The following is a 26,087-nucleotide window of genomic DNA, read 5'->3' on the forward strand; positions in this document are numbered from 1 at the left end:
TTTAAGAGTGAATGATGTTGGTAAAATTCGAATCAAATTTAGTAAAATCGTTAGCATATTTGTTTTCTTGTTCACGTTTCGTTGATTAATAATGTATTTAAGTAAAACAGCGAAGTGCAGCTTGAAATTATAACTTGAGAGTGCAAGACTTCGGGGTTAAAAAACAAAGTAGAAGGATACCCAGTAATTCAGAATGAGAAAGTCTTCTTTCCCATTCTGAATCACTATTTTCCGGCCTATTTTCTCCCTTCTTCCAACACATTTTGGCACTTATCGGGATGATGCCATATCGAGAAGGAGGCAGAAAAAATCTACTAAACAGAGTTCATGTCATCCTCATGTCTCCTGGTGGAGGGTTAAAACTAAATAATAATAATATTCTCGATTATTCATAAAGTGGAATTCCGTCAACTGACTGCTTTTCCTATTTTGTAAACTTAAAAATCATTTATGAACTTTTGATAGCTGAGATCTTTCTCCGTATTAATTCAATTGACAAAAACAAAGAAAGCTCAGTGACCATGTATTCAATTTAATATACTTGCTAGATACAATTCGCGTGGCCAGTGAAGCTGAATTACTTTAAAAAACAATTTTTTTTTTAAGAAACCAAGAGTAAAGTTGTTTTCTTGTTATTGGCACAAAGATAAAATATAGTAGGCAATGTAAAGCTGCTTACAATGCAATGTAAAATACGTACTATAGAAATAGTTTTGATTTAATAATTGGTTCAAATCAGAATTATGAGCACGTCAGAATGGAAATAAGTCAACTTAGGAGCGCCACTAGGAATTATTTTCGCAATGTGCAAAGCGCAAATTTCAGTTATAGAAAGCAAACGACTTAGTCTTTGCTTTAAGTCTAATAAAAATAAAATAAAATGTTTTTTTTTTTTCCCTTTCTATGGCACAAACGGAAGGTTGTAAACCTACACTAAATTAATACAGTGGGTGGGTGCACTAAGGTATCTCTTTAAATAATGCGGAAAGCTTGCTCTACCGACCAAACCTTTTTCTAACCATTTCAGACAGATACACGGGCACTGAAATTCGTCTCCCATCTAAATATAGTCGCAAATATGCATGCTTATAGAGGGATTCGAACCCATGCAATATGCTTACATGACTTCCAGTAATATGGTTGTAATTCACACTGAGTGTAATTTAGATGTATGTTACTGAGCTCATAAGACAGGTCATTTCAGGTTTGCCTGCCCGGTTGGCGAGTGAAAGCGGTTACACTCGGCCAACCGGGCAGGCAAACCTGAAATGACCTGTCTTATGAGCTCAGTAACATACATCTAAATTACACTCAGTGTGAATTACAACCATATTACTGGAAGTCATGTAAGCATATTCAGTACAAAGCAGCAAGCTGCAATCAAATAGAAATTTCATGAAAAATATGAAACTGCTGAATTCCTGAAGGAATGACGTCATCTAGCAAATCTGTCACTCATTCATGATGCATTTATAGGAACGATACCTTTTTGAATGTTGAATTATTCACATACTTCACTTCAGCATAAGACCTTAAAATCTCTCCTCGAAATAAATTACAAACAACAAAACCAACCGACAACATATACCAACGCAATATACAAAGAAAACCATTCAACACGATTGGGCAAGAATAAGCAAGATGATGAGAAGACATTTACACTGGTATCCAAAACCGAAGGAGGAACTACATTTTTTACCCGTATATGAAAAATGTTCATGGCTATAGCCAAATGGACATTAATTTATTGCCAGCACACGATTAAATTATATTACACGAAAATGTGTTATACATTTCGTACAAATGAAATTGCGATACGATTTTGGCAAACGTTTTAATTTCCCAAAGGATGTAGTTAAGGAATTAATGTACAGTGCTAACAGAAATCTATGGGGAGAGACATTTCAGTACGGAATATGTCCACCTCGAACTGTGATGCAGCTCTCATAATGTCATACAATGCTTAGCACCAAGTGATTCGGGAGAAACTGAACCAAACTGGCCCGTTTCTCTTTTAGAGCAAGGATAAAGTCTTGTTTTCTATTAAGGAATTTTGAACGGAAATGCGTCCACATTGCTTCCCAATCGTGTTTTATGGGGTTGAGACCTGGGAAGCGTACCGGTCACTCGATTCGACTAATATCCTCAGTCTCCAGAAGTATATCCGCTGCTCGTGTACGATATGGTGTGGCACTGTCTTCAATAAAAATGAATTCTTCGCCTACGGCACCACAGAGCAATCAAAATGTTGAAGAATTTCGTTGCAATATCGTTCACCAATCATAGTCATTTTATCCAGCACTTATAGGTGCGTCCATTAAGCATAATGCCTCCCGTAATCTATCCCTTTCCAGAACATTCTCGCGATTGTAAAAAGTACCACTTTCAAGCCAGATCAGGTGTCGTCTAGAATCGAAGTAAAGACTATAATGACACTCATCTGTAAAGAGTACATAACTCTTTTGTGTCTTGTCCAATTTTTATTAAATTGGACAAGATAATTAAAACGTGCTCTATGATGAGCTGTGGATAAAGGTACGCAGACTACAGGCCTTGAGGCGTATGGCCTACTTGACGCAGACGTCTTGCCACAATTTGTTGAGATATTCGAGTACTTGTGCTTGAATGGAGCTGACTTGCAAGCTGACCTGCCGTAGTGCGTCGATTACGTTTTGCTGTTATAACTAAAAATCTGTCTTCATGCACCGTGGTAGAGCGAGGGCGACCACTTAGCAAATGTCTGGAACACATTCCATTGGTTTGAAACGCTGCCCAGAGCTTGGATAAAACGCTATATGAGATTCCAAACTCTCTGGCAATATCAGTAATTCTGCGGCCTTCTTCAAGCTTTTCAATAATTCTTCCCCGAGTGAAATCATCTCGTGATATCTTTAAGACATTACAAGACATTCCAGTTTGCAACTTTATTCCTTTATGAAAAGAACGTCCTTCAAACACAATTCACTTAGCGCAGCCTTTTGCATTTTAACCTGTTGAACGCTACCACGTGATCCCTTTGCGCGCGATTCGAAAAAAATTGAATGTGTACCTGCTTTCTACTCGAAAGGGGTTGTAATGTAATATTCAGAAATAGTGTTCGTCCTTAGGTTTTGGGTACCAGTGTATCTCCCACCAACTATAATTAATAGCGGCATTTGTGAAAACAGGTTAGAAGTTATTTGAGCAAAAATGTCGCTAAAAGATTAGCAAAAATAATGATCTATATTTTGCAACCAAGTAGATATCGAAATCAAAAATTTACTTTAAGATTGTAATGCATCTTTGATATCAAAATACATCAATGTATTAAAAATTGTAAACATTTATGGAGACAAAACATTTATTCGAAGAAATATTATTCACAATAAGTATTGATTTTGCACGGATGTGACAAAATATTCATATAGAATGGAAATCACTCAATCAAGCTCATGTACTTTAAGCAAACCTTTATAAAAATGAAGTGAAGTGAACAATGAAGTGAATCGATACAGAAAACTCTCAGTATAACAGTTGTGGACATAAAATATTATGTCGTGATTTTATTTTCCGAAAAACGTTTCAGTAAATGCCATCGAGCGCAATCTTGCAATGCAGGTTGCTTGGTGTTTGGACAGCCTATGATTTGGAAGGCTATAAAATCAAGCTCAGTACCTAGAGGCTACTAGTTTTCTTTTATATCCTTCCCCCATTTTAAACAGCTAATGCAACCTATTCGATGCAAGGAGAAGTTATGTTCAGTATGGATAGTGCTTTAGCATAGATATCTAAGACACTTTAGAACACGTGCGAGTTCTGCTGAAATACATATTTCGAACAGTTGCATTTGTATATAGGAAAAGCACGTTTTTATGATCAACTGATGCTGTTTATAATATTTAAGATACCATGACTAGAACGACACTCTAAATGACTACTTGGAACTAGAGACTCAAAGGTCGTCATTCTACAACAAATAATAAAATGCACCACTCTTGGAACAGGTATCGAAAGCTGTAAAATAAGAAAGGTGATTTCAAATACTCGTGCAGTCCTCTAAGAGAAAAACATCATGTGGATAAACTGCAAGGTGTGTTCGATGTGCAGCTACAGGTACATGAAATGTGGGAAACACTTTAGTGGTGTAACTGCATCCATTTTATTAACAGTGTCGGGACTGGATATCAATTAACTACCAACTATCATCAGATTCCTCATATGTATCCTCAAGGAGTTTGGTTTGCAAGATACACGATACTAATAATGAAAACTCTTTGTATGGTACTACCCTTCTGTCGACAATCTTCCTCCAAATCAATTCTTTGTCGGGACACCAATACTCTTGGATCTTATACCTTGGTCTTCTAAGGCAGCGCTTCCCAAACTGTAGGCCGCGGCCCCCTTGGAGACGGTAAGTTTTGTTGAGAGAGCCGTGAAATAATGAAAACAAATTTAAGATGTTTTAAGACTACGTAGATTTTTTTAATCTTAAAAGAAACGTATCTAATTATTATTTATTATATTTTAATGGAAAAAAATCACACATTGGCATTGGTTCAGAAATTTTGCTTCCTGCGCTTAATGAATATTAGTAAATATTCATTAAGCACATTTTTTTCCCATGGGGGACACGAAATATTTTAATTTTTCCAAAGGGGGCCTTTACATCCATAAGTTTTGGAAGCACTGTTCTAAGGCACTTTTAACTTTAAAATTTTAACCAGGAAAAATGTACTTTATCCTGGCATCAAACACTCGTTTTTGTTAACCTTTCCGATTAACGGGCGACAGCACAAGAGAATAATAGCTCAGCTCACACATCCCTAGATGAGAGCGATATCAAGTTCCTTCCTATTTCATTTTATGTCTCCGCAATTGACATCATCTGTTCACTCATTTTTTTCAGATGTCTCAAGTCTTGGATCAACTATTTAACTCGAAACCAAGTTTTCAGATCCATGGGTTAAATTTGTTTTGAACACTGTCTTATATACGACCTTTAGTATTTTGACCAATTTCTCTCTTATTCCAAACAAATTTATTCAGGCGACTCCCTTACCGCACACCAATTTATTTATTTTTTTCTGTTCTCTATTTCCATATTTAATTTACCATCTTCACTAAAAAGTGTGCCTAAATGGCTGAAATATTTTACTTATTCGACAGATTCTGCATTCAGGATGGGATGCGGCTAATGTTTTCAGTTTCTGCACATTTTCAGTATTCATTTTTTTATTGTTGATTCAGAGACAAATTTGCTATAGCAGTCGTTCAATTCATTCAATTAAGTAAACCTGAACACTTGTAATGGATTTATTAGAAATATAACATCGTCTGCATAAAGTAAAGATTACAATATACAGTTTTAATATCAAGTCTAATGCTGCTTTTCTTCACAATAATCCATATTCTTGATAATGAATAAAGTGAAAATTTTACATAGACAACCTTTATTACACCTGAAGTAAGCTTTCTACTCCTAGCTTTCCTTCACAATTTTTCTAAGTTTCTTCTCAAGCATGCAATGCATAAACCACTGTAAACCTTCATATTTGAACGTTCGAATATCATCTACTCGAGAATATATTAGGAGACGGAGAAATTTACAAAATCGAAGTTAAGATATTGTCTTAGGAAGTGCGTTTTTATTTTTTTTAATGCTACGTATAAAATAAAATCATACAGTAACAGTAGCAGTGAACAAAATACACAACAAAACAACTTACCAACCAGTATATATTTTCTACTGCAGAGTAAAATGATATATTGAAAACAACGGTAAATACTCTTACACCTCCATATATGCAAATATAATTGTGTTACTTCCGTGAAGCAAAATTCCATATATCAAATCATAATATTTCGCTCTTTCATTATAAAATGGTTATACCAACAATTTTGTAGTTATACTGATTAACTACATATTAATTTTGTATTACAAACTGTTTACTTTTCTAGTGACAGAGCAAAATGTTACTCAGATTAATTTTTCCATAATAGTTTTCATTAAATCTATCAGTTTTGTACTTCTCTTGACGTTTTACGTTTGTTATCAACAGTAATAGTAGCATACTTCATTCATTTATAGCTTACTTCAAGCTTTAAGAAGATCTGGTTCAAATATGTGATAAAACTGAAGCACAAAAATAATCATATTAATTTCTGTTACTTTCCATTTGACTATCTTCAGGTCATGACGTTGACAGTCAACTTCTGAATGCATATTACGACTTACTGATCAGCTCCGAGCAAGTGTAAATGTATACTTCAGTATTTTTCTTTTAGTTGTCAGCTATTTCTGAATGAGGTGTTTCTCAATGATGGTAATATCCAGGCCAAAGTAGGCATGAAATTCTCTGTAGTAAATAATTTTTAACCCAAATGAAGAAATAACTGCATATAAATATTGGTTTAACATGACGAAAAATATATGAATTAATACGCATTTGTAATGTGCTTAGTAAACTGTATTGTCAAATGTACGTTTCTACATTACAGGAGTAATCAAAGAGTGATAGGTGGACTCACTCCCGCCACCTGGCTAAAATTCATTGTTATCTGAAAAAGGTTTTTTCCAAAGAAATTAATCATCTCATTACCATTTCATTTTACTTCAGATATATAAAAATTAGAACCGGATATATATATTAAAAAAAAATAGTTTCAAAGATCGCGAGTTCAATTATCATCCAAGGGTATACCAATTGCTAAGCGCAAAACATTTTGCCCTAAGGCTATAAAGACCTGCATCGTTCGAATCCCGTCGAAAATGCGAGAAGCGTTCGTTTCGTCTGCTTTCATTAAGTTGAGTTACTCAGTCACAAACATGCAGAAGATAATATTTTCCCCTGAAAAACACAGAAATCAGCCGAAGAATACATAATACACTGACGCCGAGAGCTTTTAAATGCAATGTTCTATAAATGAAACTGAAACAATTCCAATCTTCTCGCCGCAGATTAATAAAACGACGCTACCTTTTTTCAAACCTGACAAAAAATCTTCGATGTTTCTGTCAGGTTTGAAAAAAAATGTATGACTACGTTACTTAATAATGTAATTAAAGTAATGATCGCCTTGTCCAATTAATAAGTCAACTATAAAAGCGAGAAAATCCAACTGTTCCAAAATCAGGAGGTCTTCATCAGCTACCTTTTAGTGACATATTACACGTGCGTGATATATATATATATATATATATATATACACACGCTACTAGAAGAAAACGATTATTGAGCAATCTCGTACAGTTCACTGTGCCGCAATGCACTGAATCCTTAAGGCTACATACAGGGAATGGAAAGAAACTACAGGTGAAATAATACGGTAAGCATAACAACATGTAATTCCTCCATAAGGTAAAATCGCTCTACTACAGTACAGGTTTTCGTTATCTGTATATAGTAACACTTTACCAATCAATGACAAACTTATACGCAGTCGAAATAGAAACACCAATATAGAGCAATAACTGAGAAGCTGTATTGTGTGCATATATTAACCATGGTATAATGTCACGAGGTTGCTAAGAGAAGAATGCTCAAACACATGATAAAATCAATAGTCAAGAATGACTTAATATAAACTCGCTTTCGAAAATGTCAAAAATGAATTAAGAACTAAGCATGAAACCAGATGAAATCTGGAATTATTTAAATATGTCCTCTTATAGTAACACATAGAAACAATAAAATATGGAGTGACAACGTATTGTATTAAGAGCAATAGAACAGGCAGTTTACTGTGGCAATGATAGCACAGCAGTGCGATATGCAGACCACTACTGCAGACCTAACTGCCTTGCTATACCTTCATCTTATCTAATTATCCATCCCATTAAGTAGAGCAGCCACCTTATTTTATTAAATTACGCGCAATATTATGAGACTCGCGTTCCTTTACGTCTCTGTTAGTTTCTATTAGTTCTCCCTAAAACGAGAAACCCCAGAGATGGTGTCAAGCAATTTCTCCTGGACATCTACAGTAAGTAACATCCTTCACTCTTTCTTTTTTTTTTTTTTTTCCCTCACACGTGAGAAGTGTCATTAATCTCTTCTATGTGAGTTTCTTTTATCGTGACTGGAGTAATCATGAACAGGAGATCCAAATTTAAAGTAAAATCCTTTGCATAAATCTCATTTCCGTGAATTATTTTTCATTTAATATCAATTTCTTAATTAGAATAATACATTCCTTTCTAGTCTATAAAACTACAACACGCTCTATCCAAAGGTTCAAAATTAAACACAATCATTTCTTTTCATTTTGCCTTTTATCTTTCAATACAAGCAGAGAGGAAGCACATTATCAAAAATTCCAAAAAAAGCGAAACGATTGTTCATAATTTCTCATTATAACAAATATTTTCATGCATTTTTACACATTCTAAGTTGTCAAAATCATTTTAAGATGTGAAGACATGAAGACTGTTGAAATAATATTAATACAGAAATCAAGCTATTTTATGAATTATGCATATTCAGTGACCAATTCGCAAAAAATGCAAAGTAGGTGCAAGATATACACGACAGACTACCTCATTCAGCATATCTAGATTATACTCACTTTTCTAACTCGAAGAGAGAGAGAGAGAAGAATTTTTACTTAATCTAAGAGTTTTTACAGATTGTTTTTAAAATCACCTTTCTTATTTAAATTTGCACTTATGTAACATTTATTTTCAATGATCATTTCTTTGTAGATAGCTCACACTGGATAGAATATACATGAAACGTAAGGTCCTTGAGTTCCTTTATACTAACTCCAGTTGATCTGTTACATCAAATGAAATCGGTATATGATCGAAACCTATGATTAAGAAAGACAAAGTATTTTTCCCTATTATTCCCTTATTCTCATGAAGGAAGGGTAAACAACTTAATGATCAGCCGTATACTAGTAATATAACGATATAGTATTTCCGAAAATTATTACTATTATATTTTCCTAAAAATATCTTGGCTGCTGATCCTTGGAAAGAAAGGGTACTATCTACTTGTATCACTTCAGCGAAAAACAAAAATCTGAAATACCAATCCCTATATTAAAGCACACTTAAAAAAGAATACAGATATAATAACAAAGTACTGAAACTAAAAACGAAGTAAGTTAACTATGTATGTGTGTAGGAGATAAAAATCTACTAGGTCATCTACAGTTAATATTCAAGTTGTAACTTGTACTTTTGAAAGAAGAAAATAAAAAAAAGAAAAGAAACTTCTGAACCTGGAAATTTCAATAAGCTTAGCGCTCCTGTTTTATCAGTAGAAAAAATAAATAAAATAACAAGTGAACAGACAAATATGTCTAACGCGCATAGTATGCTAAAACGACAATGGATAACTGACGTTTACTATGGGTGTTAAAAAAAAAGAAAATAAAAAAAATACTTTACGTCATTAAAATCATAAATTTAACCTAACGTTCAAATAAGGCCTTTTACTGAAGTGGAAACCCAATTAAGTACCTTCCATAAAACGTGTCAACCTGTCAGCTGCTTGGCTTAGCGGAAATCCTCCACGCAAAGTATTGGTGTGGTGGTTACAAAAGCTCACACCATGCTGAAGGAAAGTGGAAATAAGCCTGCGTATCTTTACGTGTTACACTTGTATCTCTTCGCACACTACTCCATCATACTTCTGGATTTTTAACTCATTAAATATTCAAATGGTCCATAAAAACTGAAACGGTCCCGGTTTCCTGTAAATTACGTCAAGATGTAAATTCCATTTTAGAATACCAGACAACACGATATTAAATCACGCAGCAGGCGGTATTATTTTTCTGTAATACAATGCAGATTCTCTCATTGCTCAGAGCAATCCTGCGCAAAATAACTGAATGAGTCTTCATTCCAGTATTCCATCGTTGAGATGATGCAATGTCATCGATTATTATATTATAAATTTTCAGAATTCAAAACTGTAATTCGGAAGGAAAAGAAATTATCAAGACGGCACGGGAAGAAAACAGTCGTATGCTACGCAAATAAAAATTTGTAGAAATTTTTATAGAAATCCTACTTCGAAACTTTCACAATTTTCTAAAATAAAAATGATTAAGACTGAAGGTTTTCTCAAATGATTACTTTTGGTATGTCCTAAATCACATTCATGTGTTGCTTCACTCCATAAAAAGTCGGATATTATTATCATCCACATAGTTTTAAAACTCTTATTTGGTTGTAAACTCATCATCTAGGTGAAAATGAAATAATTTGCACGACCTAAATATTACAATAAAAATTAACAAACAAAGTACAGTGATGGGAATATAGTAGAGAGGTATATCCAGAAAATATTTACTATAACCACAAGAAAACTATGCCAAATCAGTTAATAATATAGCCAATGTTTTAAAGATTTCAGAATGAGAAGAATCATAAACAATGAGGTTAATTTTTATCATGTGGCCATTTTACGATAGCTATATAATTCTTTTTGAAATATTGCTGACAGAGAGAAAATGAATGTGTAAGGATATATAAAAAATTCTTCATAAGCGTCACGCAACGTTAAGTATTGATGTGGAACTAGCAGCAAGGCACGGCTAAAATTTCATTACCTTTCCTACCCACCCACACAAAAAAAGACAAAACAGGACGTGGATGAGACAACACTAAACTGAAAGTCCAAAGACCAGCGAAAAACATCCCTGACCATGCCGGAAAGAAGACGGGAAGCGGCAGTAATGTTTTAAAGAACTTCTTTCAAAAGGTAAACATCCAAGTTTTTATGCATTCGAGAGGAAGCATACCCAGGCCTCTGTCTAGCCGACTTACATCATGAAGGCCATCGGCGTTTATACATTTTAGTTCGGTGAGATGAATTCAACAATGTTACACGAAATGGATAAATTAATCAACAAAAAGTGGATTATAGCCAAATAAATAACAAAAGCACATCTTTAAATTCTTATCCATGAATCAAAAGAGGAAATCAAACTTTGTGGTTTGGTCAAACATGCTGTCGTACTTCGATTAAATTATATGATTTATTATAATTTTTTGTAGTTAAACTCATCCTTCTACATTAAATAAATGTAGAAGATTAAATGTGATCGCACTTACTCTTTTTTACAATGTCCCATTTTAACATGTAATGAAAATTTAATCATCTTCACACCAAATATTTCAGCTGAATTATTTTGTACAGAAAACAAGGTATTTTAAAAAATTATCCAAATTACCTAAACCTGCGCACCTGCAGTTCATTATGACGATTACTTCCAAATACCGTTGTTGTGCCACTGGGCGTTGCAAATTACCGATGTTTATTACTAGCAAATTACAAGCTGAAAGTATTAAACATATCTGAAAGAAATCCCCTTCATTATGAATGGTATCCTCTCATCTAATGATTAATTTCTAAAGAGAAATTGTTGATCACAGCTCACTGAAAAAATTGCACACATTTTATTTCCTCATAGTTGCACATAGTGCACTCTGGGGGGGGGGGGGTCATGAAATCTTCCCAATACTCCTCTGAGTTAAGTTAGATTCACGATAGACACCAAGATCATGAAGTTTTTTTTTTCCCCGTTTTGTCGGGGGATGGAGAGTCAGGTTTCCGGAGGAAAACTCTCGCCTCCGTATGACACCAAACGCTGCATCTGGTGTGAAGAATATGGGAACAAGGAATGAATGTCCTTATTTGTATTCTAAAAGCTAACAAAACAAGCCTACACATTCCATATTTTCGTAATAAACACAAGGCATCCTGCTTCTGAAATTCGTTAATTTCTTCACTGTACAAACAGTATTATATTGCTACTGGTCTGAATGATTTAACCAGAAATTGGGGGGGGGGGACGGTATGTTGCCCAAAGTGTATTGAAGAAAAACTGCTGCAATTTATAGACATAACACAATATACGGAAAATGCGATAACACAAGTACATGCACAAAACGAAATATTCGCTCCTTACTTTTTTTCTCTTCTTTGCAAATCGGTCATCTTAATATAAAGGGATATTGAATTGATGATGAGTATGTAACCTGTCGATTATCTGAACAAAAACACAAGTGTTTGTTTGCCTCACCATATGAAACTGCATTGCGCGGGACTTTTAGGAATAAGATCTGTGAATAGCAAGTAAGAGAATGCACATTGACTCATTAATCACATGACAATGATGCAACTGTGGGCCTTCTTAGAACCAAGCACGGAGTGTTACAACTACTTTAAAACTTCCAGGAATGCAGGTCGGAAAGGAACGAAATGTTTCATATGCCCTTTCAGATTTAACGAAGGCAAAAGGTCAAGAATGAAATCTGTAAGCAATCTGATCAGTAAAAGGATAGGAATATGTGCGTGAGAGAGACAATTAAGTACACACATACAATGTGATATGTGTTTCAGTACTGCTACACCAATATCAGGTGAAATATTCGAAACTGCAATTCTTAGATTTATGCTTTGAAATGAAACTTATATGAATAAGGAAGTATATATTTAGTAATATTCATTAAGCGCCGAAATACGCAGAAGCAAAATTTGTGAACCCGCACCAATGTGTGATTTTTTTTCCATTAAAATATAAAAAAGAAATAATAAAAATTAAATAAGTTTCTTTTAAGTTAAAAAAAATCTACTTAGTCTTGAAACATTTTAAATTTGTTTTCATTATTTCACGCCCCCCCCCCCGAACAAAACCTACTGCCCCCAAGGTGGCCGCGACCCACAGTTTGGGAAGCGCTGGATCTAAAGCACCAAATTAAGTATATGAATGCATACAGCACATTTCAAAAGTATCCTGGGTACTCCGTAATAGAAGACACACTTCTGACGATTCCACGATAAATATCGCTCGAGTGTTGCAAAGCTTGATGTAGAAGTTTAAAATGATCTTGCCCGAAATGGATGGAAACTTATAACATCTTCAGTCATCTTAAAATTCGTTGCAAATATACTAGATTTAAGACTTATTACGAAAACAACTGTTCTCAGAATGTTACCTGGGTTCTAAGCTCGTCTAAAAAGCGAAGAACTTTCATGCGGCCTTTTAAAACGAAGGTCAGTTATGTATCTCATGCTGCGATGGCAGGGTTTCTCAGCCTAGAAAATAGGGCGAATGTTTGATCACGCAAAAACTGGCCAACCAACTAGAATAACACATGCAGTTAATGTAAATAATATTAAAAAGCACACTGGCATGCTGCTTCAGCGTATCTTCTGCTGAAGGTTTCATTTCCTACAGATGTAGGAAATGAAATTTTGATATTTTATCCCAGCACCAAGTTTACGATGATCGTTATCAACACAAATAATTAGTCTCCGTTTCAGTGCTAATTCTACCATTCATTTTCCTTAAAAGTGTGAACATAAAGTGGAGGACAAATAAAGGAAATATTCATCTTCCTTTTCTGTACCACACAAACAAGAAACAGTTTTTACTTTCTACAAGCAAATTATCGATGTACCAAAAAAAAAAAAAAAAAAAAAACGATTCTGAAAGGGCAACAGAATCTTGCATAATATCCAAATGCAGTAACAGCCCAAGCCTATCTGCACAGTCTATTATGCTTGTCAATCGCATATATTCTTTTGTCAAAATCCTTCCCTACTGATGAAATGTTCATGTACGAGTACTGAATGCTTCTACTGCATCGTATTCGCAGAAAAGCCAACCTCCTAGTTCTGAATTTTCTGCCACTTCTTTCATTAATCATATTATTAAAAGTCTTCCTATCATTCCAAATCACAGCATTTAATACAATGTCCCTTCCCATTTTCACCTGAAAGATAATCTTGTCCAATATCATCTTCCTTTCAGCACGTTAGATTTAATTGCCTCTGAGGTTTTTGTAATTTGGCAATATAGAAACCTAACTACTGCTATGATAAACTTATCTGAAAAGTCCATTATTACTATCAAGTACGGGTTAACTTGGATTCACCTAAGACGTCCGTCCTTATGGTATCAAATTCGATGTAGAGAACGGATGTCAGAAACAGAGGCGAGAAAACTTGTAATCTGTCACTATTCTCTAACTTTCCTGCAATTTTTCCCCATTCGCAATTTTGGAGATAAAATATTATCAAGTGCTTAAATTTATTAATAAGAAAAAAAGAACCTGAATTATGGGAATTCTAATGTGTATATGTGCTAATTGGGTAAGATCTGCTCTGATAGCAGAAGGTTCTATTCAAATCGGTTGGAGTTGGGAGCATCAGCCACTCAAAAAAAACGACTTCGAATTATAGTACCTGAACTAACCAAAATTCTCGATATCAGGAGAAAAGTCAAAATTCTCACTAATCTGGTGCAGTAGAAGAGTTTAAGTAATAGAGAATGAAACAGATTCTGTCTCTATGTAATTTCTACTTACTGTGCCAGGACAATCAAACTAGGATACTAAAAAAGTATAATCCAATGAGTTTACTGAGAGAGTCTTAAGCAGAGGAAGATACCCATCCCATATCAATTAGAAGAGCAAATTTGTCAAACGAGTGTTAAAAGCTTCAAAACTTATCAGAGAGCTTATTGAATATACAACCTTTGACAAAGGGTATGTACTACGTAAAAGGGAGCCCTTCCAGTAGCCTATCGCCTATAAAGTACAGAAAGTTAGTAATTGATTATGTACCTATCGAGTGTTCATTTATGATGAAAATAACTTTCTGATAGAGGATGGCTAAGATATTAAACGAAGAATTTTTTTTTCTGTCTCTCTTTCTTTAAATTTCTGCCCGGTCTCTGATGAAAACTAACAGTTTAAAACAGCTGTTAGGCCAGTGAAACCTCATTTAAGCAATAATAAAAGGCGAATAATATACGGACTCCTGGACAGAGCTCGTGTCTTTTAAGTAGTGCATACCAAGAGAACTCCGATGCCGAAGGTTATACAGTCAAGCTCGCTGGTAAATTTTAAAGTTTCTTTCTATATTTGATTATAAAATATGGATGGATCCATAATATTCTCCACTTTAATATCTTACTTTAGCTAAATTGAAACCTTTCGGAACTACTAATTTTTTATATTAATAAAAATCACTTTAATAATATGCTTGAACAGAAACTTTGGTGTATGCAACTCGAAATATTTTACTGGAATTAATGAAGGAATTAAAAGAATGACTGTTGAAAATTATCAGTATTGCCGAGAAACGTTTTCTTTAGACATTTATGGTCAAGACAGAATTTTGCTATTTTTTTTCGCAGAAGATATCAATGTACAGATGTTTATAGTTTATGATTTAAAATAATAAACGTTTGTCCTTTGGAATGAAAGAGAATTCTGCACTTGTATTACACATATAATTAATTAAAGAGTAATTCTAGTGTGCTTTTTTTCATCAAAAATTAGAAAATTTTCACCCTATGCACAAGGAATATCGCAAACAAAAGTAGAGAAATTACATAAGTTATAGAAATACATGCTGATGTGGCCGAGATTCAATTGTAAATGGGTTCTTCAAACGTCACTAGTCTAGGGAAGAATTTCGTCCCATATTCAACGGGAGTAAATTATCCAGTCTTAGGTAGAGGGGCTTGCCCCATCTACCGAATAAATCAAGGAAATAGTAAGTGATAGAATCACCCCAGGAATAAATTATTATAAAGGATACCCTTATTTTATTATATCAAAATAACTTAATTAACTAAAAGTCAATTCTTCAGGCTGGTGAGAGTTATTTCTATGCACAGCTCACGATACTGCTTAACTCTGCTCAAAAAAAAAAAAAAAAAGCTCTATTATGTGAAAAAGTACTATGTGTAAGATTAATTCAACAGGAATAGTACTTTTGCAAACAGGCCACTGAAGAAATTACGATACTTATACGCATCAAACTCATGAAAACCTTTTCGTGCAGGTATTTCACATGGTAAGTACAGTATTTGGGATACTAAAAACTGACAATACCTTATCAACCTCATATCTATCCACCCTTGAAATACCACCTCACACATTTGGAGGTGATATATCAAAATCTTCCCTAAGAATACTTCGTGCTGTCTAGAAGAAGGCAATCCAATTATTGTTTTGCTGATCTGGAAATCTTCCTTCATGTACTTTTTTTCCAAGAGAGTAAGCACACAAACAGCTGTTAGTCTTTTGCCTACATACGCCAATATGTAACCTTTGTGTAGGTTTGAGATTAAAAAAAGGAAGAATAAAAAAATTGCCATTACGTATCAAATGATACAAAAAAACAGCTTATGGAAGCTTAAGCCTGTTATGTGATTATGATAATTATTACTAGAGGTTATAAAAAATTAATAAAAACCTCAAAACCACGCGATTTACACCATCGTCTCTCTCAAATGGTTAGTAATTCCATTTGCGAATCGATGATCTTTTAAGAAAATATTCATGTAATTTTCAACGCAATACATTTTTCTCCCTTTAAAAATGGCTGCAAATTGCAAGGTGTAAAGTTTTGCAAGCAATTATCGTTAATAATAAGAGACTTTAGCTAATGTTCTTCAGCTGGAAACACCTTTGTTCGAATCCCGTATAGAATGTGAAGAACATTTATCAGAACCTTTTTATTCAAGGTAAGTTAGCCAGTTTCACAAGGGTGTTACAGGGATTTCCTTTCGGGAAATGCGAGTTTTCATCACACAAAATAGACAAACAGGCCAGAACACATGCAATGTCCAGACACACACAATAGTCGTTAGGTTCCTACTTACTTTAATACTGAAGACACTTGATAACTCTAGAGTACAAGAGCCATCGTATTTATTAAGCAGGAAGAAGTGGAATTTTTTCCCCTCCTTAACAAGAAACAAAGGAAAAATGCACAAATTTAGCTGAGGACTACTGTTTAGAATTTCTCTACAATAAACCATTTGGAGTCGGTTGTTTCATATTTTGTGCGAACACAATAACTTAGGACTCATAAATTTTAACGAGTTTGTAATGTTTTAGTCATGTAATTCAAACTTGTGTTCAACCTCCGTTCTATTTATATTACTTTATTCTTGCTCACAACAGCACGCGCACACACATTAAGAACTATATGAAATAGTACACCACATGCGTTGCATTGAACACAAAAGGAACATTTAACTGCCTATGGAAGGCCAAATCTAAATATAATATTTAGATTTACATTATTTTAAAATAATGTAACTGATTTAGCAATAATCTCTAGAGAGTAAATGACAAGATCCAAATAGCTGAAAATTATTTCAAGTTTATGAACTATCAGTTTAGTTTCACGTTAAAAACCCTTTAAATTTTCTGCGCTCGATGCAAAAAAAAGAGAGACTCCTGAAGCAAATTTCAGTTGTTGGACAATTTTCCCGTTTTTATCTACACTGAATCTTACGGAGTAGTGTATTGCTCTTCTCAAAAGATAAAAACTAATATCTGAGTCGCAGAAATGTTCTACCACTCAAAATATTTTGTTCTTTACTCCCGACTGCCTTGGAAGTGTGGGACCAAAAAAGCATTATGGGAAATAACTTTTTTCTTGTTTTCCCCCCAACATGTTGGTAATAATAATATAAACAATAATTTTACCACAACAAGAAAAAAACTAACATCTTCTCTCTTAATCCCCCCCCCCCCCCCCCACACACACACACCGATCGTTGCACTTTGCTGTAGAGGAAGCCTGAAATGACCCCATTTTCTTACACGTTTTTCCCCCATAAAAACTTAGCTTATAAATTATATTCTAATAAAATACAATCTACTAAAAAATCATAGTTCACCTACCTTTCCCTACTGTAATACTCAGCTCGCAAATTAAGATCCGATTTATCCATCTTACTGGTTGACTACCTCATGTTTTCCCCTACATAAACTCATTTCATCACTGCTATCTCAACCTCCAGAATTGGTGTCGTTTTACTGCTCTGACATATTTTCGAACTTTTAAGCTATTAACTATGTACAAAGCAAAAATTCGTTTAACCTACGAATTTGGGATGATGCACAAAACTTCAAGCTCCCTAAAAATTCTTCGGTACTTTCTAAGAAACAGTTCAGCTAAACAATGATATCTCTCTCTCTCTCTCACACACACACACACGGCGATGCAACAGTGGGCCTGTTTCTGAATTATCTCTATTCTACAGGTGCTTTCAAGGATGTTGTTCCATTGAAGATCCAAAATTCCTCCTCGTTTTTAATAACAAGAGCGTCAGCTAGCCATTCACGTACAGTCAACTGCTAACCTACGGAATGCGAAACACCCTTCCTCACGAATTGTACCCCAAGGATTTGAACGCCCGGCTATTCGAAAAAGAATTTTAATAGATTCCTTCTCTCTAAATTTCTGTCCAAAAGAGGCAGTAATGTCCACAGGTTCCGCAACTTTTGTGGGTGGTGTTGATATTAAAAAATAATCATTTATATATAAATGATTATTTCCATCATTAGTTGGTTAATAGAAAGATAGCCTCGGAATTCTATCCAACAATAGCAGGCATTTCTTACTATTTAGTGAAATATACCTTCCTGAATAAGTGTTATCAGGAATGAAAAATCATGGTTATCGATCACATTGGCGGTTGATATCCACATCAATCAAGTGTGATATCAATCACACTCTTCTGATGGAATGGATAAAAGCAATGAGGTCAACAACTTTCACGAGTACAAAAGTGAAAATTCTTACATTATATATCGTGCACAAAATATTCTATCAATCCGAACTGAAATGCTTACCACAACTGACGAATAATCGTGCGACTTAAAATAGCAGTGCCGTTGGTGTCGCTATATTGCAAGACGAATATATGAATCTGGTTGTAATGAAAACTTTACATTTCGTTTTCTCTCAGTTGCGATATTTGTCCGAAATGTACGACTTGCGAAAACAATCCAGCCAACTGGTATAACAACGGATTTTAACTTTTGTTCAGCATTTACAGCTACAACAAAATTTTAAGCATGAAACCAGTCTCTAAAATAATCTATTACGTACTTCTAAGAATACGGGTTAAATCAGCATTGCTAAATTTAGCAGATAATAGCACCTCGATTCAAGTATTCTCCATGATCTAAAAGGAAAGTAGCCCGAAATGTATTGCACAACATAAAATTCCAATAATGAGAAACTGTTCTTCACTGCATATACCTATCAGACCTCCAGCTAGGCACCTGTTTCAATAATCAACAGTACTCAGAACCCTTTAACTTCCCAGACAACTTAGGGTATCATATAACCGACTACACCCTAGTACTAACTTCCGGTCAAAAGTCTACACACACACACACACATACACAACACTTGAGTCTCCACGCTCATGACTTTCCGGGACTACACCCTTAACCACTGGCCTCGGGGTGAGAGAAGCAACAATAAAATCAGCGTTGCCTTGGCAACGCAGCTTCCGTTATACAACATCTGGATTGTTGCAACGGGGTGGGCCGTTGGTTACGCAAGCTGTTAATTCCAGTCCGAATAGTGATCTATGATGTTCCAAGACCCAGAATTCTGAGCCCATTATTATTGAGCTCATCAGAGGCTGTCAATGGTAATATAGTACAATCGTTTCATTATGTTTACAACCAGATGGCATTCGATAACATTTAAAAGAAGAAATATTCGCATAACAGCGTCATCTAGAGGGGAAGGGGCTCTGTAAAGAGATTCAGACATGTAAAACATTTAATTGTCATATTACCCATAAAACTGCAGAATGTACTTACCACCACACTACGGCGACAGTCAAGACCGACACAATGCCGCGACGATCGGTTGCCAGCACCCAGCACGTGTGATGTGCCGTCATCGCTGAAGTGCCAGTGAAAAGTAGCGTCAGTTCCCAAGGCTAGTGAAGCTTGTAGTGGCGCCGTCTGGCCTGTGAACACTACGAGCGCTGGTTCCAGAGTATCATATCCAACAGAGAAACTGGCAGGGATACAGGTGGGCGTGGAAATGGAGTCCGGGGGTTGAAGGGTAAGCTGCAGGCCAGTGGGGATTGGAGGTTCAACTGTCAATCGTGTCTTCATACATGTTCGGCTGGCTCCGGTGGAGAAGGTCACACCTGGGTAAAGAGAAGTAAAGTCAACACTCAAGTTGTGGAGGTGTTAGGATGTGGGTGTGGTTAGTCGTGAGGGTTTCAGTGTAATGCCGCGAACCCAGACGACTGACGATAAAGTGAAAGTAGCAATTCGTTAGCTATGTATGGAGAGAAAAGAAAAAAAAAAATCTATGCTTGGAACCAATAAAAATTCGAAGAATTCCTTGCTGAAATCGTTTCCTCATATTGGCTTTAAAGAATGATGCAACAGCCTGGTGAATTGTGTATTGAGAACTCAGTTTTACGAGAGAATAGTCTAGAATGGTGAAGGTAAATGGCTATAAAAATCGACAGAATTAATTTTCTTAATTTTTTCACATGGAAACTAAACTTCGACGAAAACTAGCAGCAAAGAAACACTACTGTTGTTCCATATACTTTTCCCAGTAATGCATTTCAAATCGTAACGTTTCTTAATTGGTGGTGCCTGCAGTGCATTTTGTTCTCTTAAATGTAAAAATCACATTTATAGGGACATAAAGATCATAACCATAATTTTACCATAAGGTAGTTAATCATGCTTTAATACTTATTTCTGTATGTAAATTGCGAGTATGGCGTTCTCCTTACCGTTTGCCTTATTTCTGGTAAAAGATCTTTCTACCTCCTAAAAAATGACTTAGCCTGTCTCTGTATGAGACAGGAGAATTCACCTTCCACTGAAAAGCCTTGATAAAGGGATTGGGATCCAGGTCTTTCCAATCAAAGAGACTGAGTAACAGAGGCTCCTTCTCGTAAATGTAAGTGGCCCAAAATTCATTCTCCTAAATAATGTAAACACATCTGTTGATCAAAAATATTCTAAATGGAACAGTATGAATAATTTGATAAATTATAGCATATCATATCAATTTATAAATAAACCAGACTGCATGTAAAAATATTGTGTTCTCATTGAGAAAAAATATCGTGTTCTGTTTCTGGTGTTTTCGTTCGCAAAATAAGACTTAAAGTGATGAAGAAACTAACTTTCCTGAAGCAAGAACCTCATGACATCTAAGAGTTTGCGTTTATAGCAAAATAAAAATAAAAAAGGAAGTGAGAGAATGAAAAGGCAGGAACAGATGAGCTATGAGTAAATGTCGACAAGACCTATAAGTCGGTGATGAGTTTATGCTTGCTTTGACCACTATGATGATTAATCAATATATGGTTCACCTACTGTTCGTTCCTCCTCCTCCTCCCCCCACATTGAATTCATGGGCGTGGTAACTGGTTTTCCTCAAAAAAACACCCGCAGTCTAATTAAGACCGCTCCGGTTTCTCCTCACAAACATAAAACAGACCTTAAATACAATTCATCCAGAAATAAATGTGAATTTGGGTAATTCGTGGAATTTGTCGCTGCCACTCTACATGGATTTAGGCCTTTTTGCGGAAGACTAATACAATAAACGTGAATTTTAAATTTAATAATGATAATAAGAACATTAATGTGACAACGAAATTGTAATTACATAAAGGGTCTATGCCTTGTTTAATTTTGTGGTTTAATAACTCCCCTTTAGAAACTTAATATTTTCATCATCATGCTTGTCAAGGATTTAGGCCTAAACTGGCTTGTTCCGACCTTCGAAGTCATCGTTGAATCTCTTAACAGGACGGCCTGGTTTTCTTTTTCCTAATGATTTGTAATTTAAGGCTTGTTTTGGTAATCTTTCTGTTTTCATTCTTTCAACGTGTTCCATCCATTTATGTTTTGTTTCGATTTTAATTTTTTCTATTACTGATTCCTGGTTTAATTCTTTTATAATTTCATCCTTTCTTTTGTGATCGAATAGAGTATACTTTGCAGTTTTTCTCATAAACTTCATTTCAGCTGTTATTAATCTTCGTTTGTCCTTTTGTTTTATTGTCCAGATTTCACTTCCATACAATAGGACTGGTAGGGCATCTGTTATTTTTAAATATTTCGCAATTTTGAGGTTTATATCTTTTTCTTATGTAATCATACAACCTACAGTATGTAGCTATCTCATTTAAATTTAAAATATCTTTCTGTAAGTTATCTTCAGAATCTGTAATTATTATTTGGTCATCAGCAAAAAGGAGAGTGTTCACAGTAGGAAAAAGTTTAACCTTGATGAAAATTTTTATTCCATTTTATTTCACTTAGATAAATATTAAAAACAGTTGATAAAAGGGCACATCCCTGTCGGTCTCTTTGGTTTATGTCTCTCGGCCAACCAGGCCGAGTGGATAGCGTATCCGCTCTCCAACCAAAAGGCTGCGGGTTCGAATCCCGCCGTGGGCATGGATGTTTGTGATTGTCTGTGGAAATACCAGTACTGGTCAGCGGCAGATGGAGTTGGTGTAGTTGCGGTCAGTTGGTGATTGAGTAGTGGAGACGGAGTTGTAGAGCAGGTGCCTCCCTCGATGAGTCCTTGGACTCCCTGGAGATGTCAAATAATAATAATAAATAAATAAATAATAATTTAATCTTATTTGAATTTGATTATTTTCATATATACTTATGATAGCTTTTAGAATATTATTTGGTATTTGTACTTATACCTCTATAATTTTTAGGATCATCTCGACTACCTTTTTTAAAGATAGGGATAACAATTACTTTTTTCCATTCTATTGGTGGGTTACTTGTTGAGTAGATTTTATTTAAAAATAACAGGAGTCCTTCTTTTAAACCGTATCCCTTCATATTTATATAATTCTGAACCTAACTTATCTTCTCCAGTAATTTTCTATTTCTTGTTTCTTTCAGGCTGATTTCTAATTCTTCTTTAGTTAGCTTTTCATTTTCATTAAATGATTGCCAGTTATCTTTTTTAAAATATTTATCTGTGCACAATTCTGTATAGAAATTTAGAAATTCTTCTAAGTTCAATTTGGTGTTTAATTTTACGTTTTCTTTAGTATCTATACTTAAATGTTTCAAAATCTTATATATATTGGGCCATATTTTATATAAATCATGTTCTAGATTAGAAACAAATTCGTTCCATGATTCTGTGTCTTTTTCTGACTTCTCTTTCAGCTATGGCTCTTATTTTTTTATATTATATTTCAACTTCTAATCTTTTACTGCTTAACCATTTATGATATGCTTCTTTTTTCATTTGATTATTTCTTTGATAGTATCATCCCATATCTTCAGGATTTTTTTTTAATTGAATTTTTTGGTCTTTCCTAAGCTTTCATTTCTTGCTGTATTTAGTATAATTTTTATATTAAGCCATTATATTTCTTCATTTCGTTTTATTTTATCTAAATATTGGTTAATTCTTTGTTCATATAGCCATTGTATATTTGCGTCATTTAATAATTTAGTTTTATAAACAAATGTTTTAAATTTCTTTCTGTTCTTATTTGTAGCCATTTAGGTGGTAATCTCAATTTTAGTTTAACGAAGAAGTGGTCACTAGTTATTTCATATCCTCTGTGAACTCTAACATCTAAAGAGAACTTTCATGTCTTTTCATTGAAGATAAAGTAATCTAATATTGATTTCCATTCTCTTACTGCCGAAGTATATTTATGTATGGCTTTATGTTTACAGAAAGAATTAATTATTTTAAGGTTATTATAAACTACAAAGTCGATCAATTTTTTACCATTCTTATTACGTTTCGTGTTTCCAATTCATGCATTTAAGTCTCCTGCTGATATTACATAATCATATTTATTTATTTTATTATATATAGTTTGTAACTAATTATAAAATTCAATATTATGATCTTCTTTCCCTGCTTCTGGGGCATATAAACCAATTATTATCTATTTTTATTCTAGCTTCTATTATTCGCTCATTCCATAATTTATAATATTTTAACTGCTTTGAAAGGGAATTATCAATACAAATCATAACACCTGCTAGTGCTCTTTGGTCTCTGTCAACTCCTCCATTAAACTTTCAATTTCTTTTTGGTTTCAGTGGATTACTGCTATTTGAAAATTTCTTTCCTTTAATATTTGGTCTAATTCTATTTCTTTATATGCTATTCCTCTTATGTTCCAGTTTGCTATATATATTATATTTTGTTTCCATTTTCGTTTTATCTTTTTAATTCCAGGGTTGTTTTCCATAGATTCATTTCGATTACTTTTTTTCTGTTGGCTTAAAAGTAGAATAATGTGTTCCATGTCAGGTGACTAACCTGGAGATGGAACACATTATTCTTCCAAAGCCTTCTTCCAAATTTAAATCCATAAGAGAAATAGGGTATATTGAAGGGGAAAGAGTAGATGGGGGGGACATAGATATAGGCCAAAAATAGGGAGATTCCATATCTCGAGTAGCCTAATAGCATAAGGGTCATACAATAAGAAGAGTTGACTGATAAGGCCTAATAGAAAGATTAAAATGAGTCGATCTTCCTCAAAGTACAGGAAAGAACAGATCCAGCTAGAGGACCATGGGAGTGCCGCTTCCCTTACAATCAAGATGATTGCCCCTTATGGCCCTGTTGGTTCACGAGTCCTTATTCAATATTTTAGGACACCCCAATCTGGTGGTGTTCCCTATCCGCCACCCAGGGGACGCGCTCTCTAGAGGTTACAGGGTCCACCGAAAAACAATATTTTCGACTACAGCAAATAAGTTCAGAGCAGCGAGCGATAAAATGTAGCACTGAGTTCTTTGTCGGAAAAACATTAAAAAAAAAAAAGCGATTTATGTTTCTTTGAGTACTAAATATCAGGAAACTGAGGATTCAAAAGATATATAATGTATTTTTCTCCAACAAAATGGCATCAGTGACTTTCTTGAACTAAAAATCATCAATTTTAAATAATTATTTGCTAGTTACAAGCGAAAAACTAAAATTTATATTCGGAAAACAGAAACTACAGAAGAAAATAATAATTATTATTAAGAGAAAGAAACAAATTAATTTAAATTTCACAGAAAAGAAAATGGTCATGTTTTGTTTGTTTCTGACATTAATGAGCACCTAGTCCCATTGATCTTGTGCCAGAGAAAGTATCTGAAGTAGTTTCAGAGAAAATAACCCAACGCAAAGTAATAAAATCAGATATTGCAAGAAGCCTGCTGAGTTTTGCTTGTCTACTGCCAATGAAACTGTACTGCATGTGACTAATGTTACTGATACAAGATTACGCTCATTTGATAACGAACTCAGATACGTAGTGACGTATATCCGCTTCCGGCGAAGACAATTGCCTGTAACTAATGTTTTTTGTTATGTTAAAACATCTCCCATACCCATTAAATGTTTTATATCCCCTTTTTGCTTGGTTTGTTCAGTAAAATCAAAAGCAAGAAGTTACGTTTGTCTTTATCTATTCTATACTATAAAATTATAAGTTAAAATTGGAAACGGATGTGACGTCGGCGTGAAACGGATGTAGGCTGTAACGTTTTTATGTAATGTTTTTGTCAAGTTATTTGAAACGTTTTGAAACTCAGGGGCTACCCTGAGTGTCGAGTGATCGGAATTCAAGGAGAACAGGACTGGTAGGCCGCCAGAGGGCGGAGCCCTCCTTTTGAAGACTCAACACTCAGGGGCTACCCTGAGTGTCGAGTCATCAGAATTCAAGGAGAACCGGCCTACAAGTCCAGAACACGGGGGGTTGGGCGCTGTAAGCGCAGAGCCCCCTTGTATTATCATAAAGAATTACAGTGCGTAGAATTTTGGCAGTGTTTCTCAGTCAAGTCTACGATACAAATCGGTAAATTATTATGTTGATTTTAACGAATCTACAGAATGACGATTAGAAAACATCCACAAACCTTTGCCCATCGGTCGGAAAGTTATGGTTATAGACTCTGTCTAGAGACACGAGAAATAATTAAAAGTGCGTTTGAACTGAAGCAGCAGGGTTTGCCTTCTTTTAAAACAAGCAGAACACACATGAAGCCTTATTCTAGTAACCATAGTTGCTTGCGCCTATCAACTATTCAACGTTGAATATATATATGCACTAACTTTCCTTGATGTTTACAATTATTTCCTCTATGTTTTACTGGTTATTTCTTTTTTAATGTGCCTGAAGAAGGCTGAAACTAGTCGCTAATAAACTTTGATAACAATCGAGTAAATCAATCTTCCTATATATATATATACACACACAAGTCTTGTATATATAAATATACAAGATACTTGTGTATATATATAAATATACAAGATACTTGTGTATATATA

The 26,087-nt window shown here is 34.6% G+C and overlaps 1 protein-coding gene across 1 annotated transcript in view; it reads right to left on the reverse strand.

The window, feature by feature from the left end:
- Positions 1-26,087, reverse strand: part of LOC150105440 (uncharacterized) — a 763,287-nt gene that overhangs the window by 288,750 nt on the left and 448,450 nt on the right. The window contains exon 6 of the mRNA XM_090394153.1: positions 19,592-19,929. Within this exon, the coding sequence (XP_090250279.1) occupies positions 19,592-19,929 (338 nt within the window). The remainder of the gene's footprint in view (positions 1-19,591; positions 19,930-26,087) is intronic.

This window comes from Typopeltis vanoorti, chromosome 6 (assembly GCF_054136105.1).
Source record: "Typopeltis vanoorti isolate ZY-2024b chromosome 6, IOZ_Tvanoo_1.0, whole genome shotgun sequence".
In the NCBI taxonomy this organism is placed as follows: Eukaryota; Metazoa; Arthropoda; class Arachnida; order Uropygi; family Thelyphonidae; genus Typopeltis; species Typopeltis vanoorti.